Consider the following 5,955-nt stretch of genomic DNA (forward strand, 5'->3'; position numbering starts at 1 on the left):
GAAGACTCTGAAAGCAACTGGGTGTACAGTGAAGGGAACCATTGGTAATTCTTAGAACTTTATTTTATCAACAAAATCTACAAATGGTGTCTTAGTTTTCTACTTACTGAAAGATAAGTCAGTACACTTAACAAGAGCAGCAGTAAAACCAACAGAGTGGGTCTGAGGGAGAGATTCTGTAACATTAAAGATAAAGATTACAACAGAGAAAGGGTAGTTTATAGAAAAATTTTTAGTCGTACAACTTAAAGCTGCTTTTTTTTGTCAACTAAATTCAGAAAAAAATAAGCTATATGAAATAAGAAATAAAAGATGATAAAACATTTTATTTTTTTCTTACTCATGAATATCTACTATTGTCTTTTAGTTAAAAGGAATTACTAAAAGATATTAGCAGAAGAGATATTTAAACAAGAGATAAATCAAAACTACCAAGTGTAGGGGAGATCATGATATAAATTATCAAAAGCACAATTATTTGTATTCATGGTTTCAAATTCACTTAAAGGGCAAATATTTTATTTAAAAAGAAGATAAAAATTTAAAAAATACATTAAAAAAGTATCTTCAACCCTACTTTTTTCAGATGATAAATACTAATATAATTAATACGAACATTTTATGTATTAAATCTTTATTAAAATCTCTTATCCATACTTTCTTGAGAGGAAACCATGTGCTTCTAAGGTGTTGAGCTGATTTCTTTTTTTTTTCTTTTAAAGTTTTTTACAGTTTATTAGTCCTCTTGTGAAAACATCACAAAATTATCGCAGATGAAGTCATTGCAGAATCTTCACTCCTTCTTCTGTTATCCAATCTCACTTTTTGCCAGCACCAACATTGGCCTTTGCAGTCCCCCTGACTTTCTTCATTCTGTTCTTGCATTCCTTTCGCTGTTTTCTTGAGGTCTTTTTCTTCTCATACAGGCCACATCTTGCAAGTCTATGTTTGGGTTCATTTTTCTTTGTATAATCCAAGGAATTGTAAATCATGCCAAAGCCAGTTGTCTTGCCACCACCAAAATGGGTTCTGAATCCAAATAAAAAGATGGCATCCAGTGTGATCTTGTACATTTTGGGTATCTTTTCCCAAATTTCTGTCTTAGGTACTATTGCCTTCCTGGGGTTTAGGACGTCAATGACCATTTGTTTCCTCTGAAGTAGTTGGTTGGTCATGAACTTCCTGGTCTGGATAGTTACTGTGTCACTCATGATGGCAGCCTATTCTCGGGAAGCCAGAGAGGAAAAGAACTTGAGCTGATTTCTTAATGTGTAAATGTATCCTAGGACATTTTATTTACCCTCTAGCTTATTTAGACAATGAATTCTTAAAAGCTATAAAAAAGTAATTTTTAGCACTATAATATTTTGAAAATATATTGTAAATTGAAATTGAAAACGTGATTTCATTTGATTTTTTTAGATTTCAAAACAAAATATGTGGGAAAATATGTAGCAAAATATCTGACTTTCATTCTTTTAGTGTCGATTTTATTATAGAAATTTATGAAATAAATATATTAAGAAAAGTGCAAGCTAAAATTAATGTTCTTTCTAACTACTTTAAAGTGCTCGACATTTTTATGACATTCATTTTAATTACTTTAGAAATAGCAGATTGTTACTGGTTAGGCATATGCACTTGGCTTTTATTTTTTATAGAACACTTATCCAATTGTTTTTTAAGATTTCTAGGTTATAATTATCTGTGTTTCAAACAAGAGAAAGTACCATGAGCTAAAACAAATTAATCCCAATGTACAGATTTGTTTTAAATTCAACAATCCAAATGTCACAATTATCACATGCAAAAAAGCTAGAAAAGTAAAAGATATTAAGATAATAAAAACATGGCCTTGTTCAAGTATGTTTTGAAAGTAGGCAGAAGTGAAATTAATTCCAGCAGGTTTGGATTTTTTTTTTTTCAGGTCTGAGAATAATGTGGTCTTTCTCATATTAGAGGAATATTTGTATCTTTCTCAGAGCCTTCTTCCACCACCCCTATTTGCTTAAGGACAATAGAGGTTTGCTTTTTGTGGATGAATCAGGTTCCCAAGCAAAAAATCTCTACCCATGAACAGCTATCCGGGTTCTGTTGCTACTGCTTTTGTTGCTGTGCCACAGGATGCTGCTGTAGGAGACAAGTGTTGGCACACCGTCTGATGCCATGTCCGGCTGATCTTCCTGCTAGTCTTGCTTTACCTTCTGAGGCTTAGGAAAAGGTAAAAACAAAGGGCACATTGTTGTGATCAGCCCTTGATACCGCAGCTCTTTAACCGCAGGCATGAGCACAGCTTCCTGCACCCGCCGTGTGTTTCTTTGCCAAAGAAATATTTCTGGGAATGCATATGTCAAATTTCTTTCTAACATATGTCAGTTTAGTGAAGTTTTCATGACAAATGTCCTAATATTTTGAGATATTTTATGGACCCCAAACCCCTCTATAGACATATGTATTTTGCAGAACTAGTAAATAGACCATTAAATAAGGGCCACCTTTAATAGAGCACTCCTTTGAGTGTTTTGTAGGTATGAAATACGCATAGATATTTGACATACTAATATCACATAGACCAGTGCTTTCCCAACATCAATGTTTCTAAGGATTACTTGGGGAATTTGTTAAAATGTAGATTCTAGTTCAGTAGATCTGTGTGAATTACTAGATACTACTGCTCCATGGAGTTTGGGTAGCAAGAATGTGACAAATGGATTCAGAACAATGACCAAAATGAAGTGTAACTGAAAATGAGGAGACAGAATGAAGAGCCCTGTGAACTAATACGGAGCTTTGAACTGTCTTGTAAACTATAGGAATCTGACCAGATTTTCATTTTAGAAAAATCACTCTAGAAGTTGTTTCAAGTATGTATTAGAAAGAATTGGACTAGAGCTAGAGAAAGTAATCAGGAGACAAGAAGAAATTCAGTTATCCAGGTAGAGCCAGATTAAAGGATGCTGGCCCAAGAATCTTGGAGAGCAATCTATAGAAGAAACTAAATTTGACCGAAATACCCTGCATTATGGTGCCATGTAAGCCAGGCTTCCACTCGTGACCTCATTTAACTGGTAAAATGTAAAGTGATCCAGCAACATACATTATACCTTTGAACATAAATAGCACAGCACATTTTCCTTTTCCTAATTCTGCATCTCATTGAATGTTGTTGGTGGGTGGAGTTACACATTGTAAGGAGCCATTGCAGACTTTTTATTTGACCAAGAGACCAGCCAACGAGAAGTGCTGGAAGTCTGAAGTTTCCTGTTACCATCAGTTTCCTTCTAAACTGGAATAAAGCATGGGACAGTACTGTAACATGGAAATGCACATTGTGTTTTATCATGTAAATATGAGCCTTTAAGTATTACTTCCAAGACATGCTCTGGTTCATAAAATTGATATACTAAAAAACAAGGCATTTTTAGTACGTTCAAGTAAAGTATGTCCTAGTAAACATGAGTTACTTAAGTTACCTGTGATGAATAAAGACAACTTTCGTGTAAAACAGCATTGTAAAAATGCAAAGTAAAAATGCAATGTTATATCATTGAATATAATCAACTCTTTATTTTGAGCACAAAAAAAGAGCTAGACAATTTTTATTAACATAGAGTAGTTCTCTATGCCAACATAAATTTGAGGTTGAACCAACATTTAGAGACTATCTGTTGGAAGGGGGCCAAAGTCATGGCCTTGCCTTTTCACTTATAGGAATGACCATAGGTGGGATTTTGAAAATATTTACAAGAAATCAAACGATACAAGAAATCAGATAATGAAAAAGGAAAGCTTGGTTTTCCTTACATCTCCATTTATGTGGAGAAACTAACACTTAAGTAGAAGTATGAAGGCAATAATTTAACTTGAATAGACACAACTTTTGAAAAAACTCTGGATGTTTTTCTCTTCTTGATGATCTGATCCTCTCTTGGCATACTTTCCACTACTTTTGGGATGGAGTGTGCATGTGCGTGCGTGCGTGCGTGCGTGTGTGTGTGTGTGTGTGTGCGTGAATGGTCCTGGAGTAGGAGGACGTTATGATGTAAGGGAAGTTACTGTCATTGAGGAAGAGGATGCAGAAACCCTTCATGAGGAAAACGGGAGGGTGAAGGGCATCCACACAGCTGGTGTTAAGGGGCTGGACTTAGCTTCATATTTGGAAATGTGAGGAGAGATGGCTTCACAGTGTGCAATAGGACAACCACAGTCATTGAGAAATGGTGATAGTGTGTTCCAGTAAAATAAGAGATATGCTTGTCCATGCTTATTTTTTCTAAGCTCCCATATGTCTCAGAAGGGTTTTAGAAATTCCCATCGGCATGGGGAAAGAAACTGAGTTTAGAATCTGCAGGCATACTAAGGGTTTCTGCTGAAAAGGGTTGTGTGACCTCAGAGCAGGGACAGAGGTGTACTGTGTAGACAGAAGCCAGACCAAGGATATGGCCACAATCATGGTGGCTGAGCCAGGAAGGGGGCACTGAGTTCTGAGTTTATTGAAGAATAGACCACTCAATTCATCCAATATTGACTTCAGAAGTGGATGCCAGCAGAGTGCCAGGAAGGAAAAGGCTACTGGGTTGGAAGGCCAGGCAGGAACCCAGAGCACAGGACAATATCTTGCACATGGATCCAAGGCCGTGCCCGTCTGCCATGATTATGTAGGAGCATTCCCTATCCAGGTGTCATCTGGAATTGGAATCTATTTTAAGACTCACTCACTTTAAAAAAACAGTTGCATCTTAAAAGTAACTGTGCCTTACATTATTTTAGATAAAGACTTGGTAATATTCCTTTGCACTTTATTTGATTAAAAGCTAAACAAATGTGACATTTTAGGTTGCAATTCAAGAAGCTTTTGTTTTCTAACCTTTGAATTAAAAACAGTTCAATTTAAATTTAAGCTGCTCTTTAAGGAAAGTTAAGAATGATCTTCGCTAGCATGGTCGGGAATATATTATTATTATTATGCCCATTTTATATGGTAAAGATAAGTTATACTCGTAAAATAGGGTGTAATGCCCAGGGATATTAAAATTGTCTGTATTTCCCAAATTCATTAACGACTGGATTCTAGACAGTACTGCTGCCTTTAATTATTTTCTTTCTGAATCATGTTGGCTTGTATAATTTTTACATTATGGAGGGTTCCGCGTTTTAAAATATCTTTTAGGAAAAATTGGTTTGCTTGTAATTTGTATCTTCTTCCCCCTGTTGGACTTGAATATTCATGTGCATATGATCCTAGGATACAAGAGGAGGGTGGATTAATGACCTTTTTGAGCGTGTATGAGGCTACTCCTTAGTGCGCTGGAAAAACTCGTTTGCTAAATGAACCCTCACTGTACTGTGAGTTATTTACTTTGCTCCCCATTTAGGTTCAGCTTGTTTAGTTCCAGCATTAACTTGATTTTGGTTATTTCTCCTAATCTCTTTTCATAGCATAAAAATGTTCATTCAGTCACTTAATCCTGTGAAAAGACAAGTCAAGCTACTTTCATGTTATTTTTATTTTTATAGTTGATTTTCTGAGAGTCTTTTTCTTATCTGTGAAGTAGGGGTTCCTCCAGAAAAAAATAATCTTTAGAAAACAAATGAAGCAACTGTTATCACTTCAACCTCTTTATTGTTTATGGTTAATATTTCTCTACCATTTAAATACAAAACACTGAAATGTAAAAGCACTCTCCAATAAATCAGGGATGTTCTCTATATTTACTTAACTCGTGTATTTTCAGAAAGCGTATGCTATACACTTTATCTGTTCAAAATTTTTTCCCCAGAGAAACAATAGGAACATCGAATAGAAATACAATAATGCAGAGTTTAAAAGGCTATTGTTGAGATTTTATTTTCTTGCAACAAGTAATAAATATGTTTTTACACTAAAATGTATTTGTTGTTTATGACAGAAAATTCCTTGCAAATAGGAGAAAGATCAGTACATGTCACATGCTA

At 35.1% G+C, this 5,955-nt stretch overlaps 1 protein-coding gene across 1 annotated transcript; it reads right to left on the reverse strand.

Moving 5' to 3' along the window:
• Positions 1 to 818: 818 nt before the first annotated feature.
• On the reverse strand, positions 819 to 1,211 carry LOC134378604 (small ribosomal subunit protein eS24-like). The gene has a single exon (XM_063097897.1). It carries the CDS (start codon positions 1,209 to 1,211, stop codon positions 819 to 821), a length of 393 nt encoding a protein of 130 aa, XP_062953967.1.
• Between the last annotated feature and the right edge of the window lie 4,744 nt (positions 1,212 to 5,955).

This window comes from Cynocephalus volans, chromosome 5, assembly GCF_027409185.1.
Source record: "Cynocephalus volans isolate mCynVol1 chromosome 5, mCynVol1.pri, whole genome shotgun sequence".
NCBI lineage: Eukaryota > Metazoa > Chordata > Mammalia > Dermoptera > Cynocephalidae > Cynocephalus > Cynocephalus volans.

Excerpts from the sequence above, each read along its gene's own strand:
- LOC134378604 (XM_063097897.1), bottom strand. The coding sequence starts at position 1,211 with ATGAGTGACACAGTAACTATCCAGACCAGGAAGTTCATGACCAACCAA.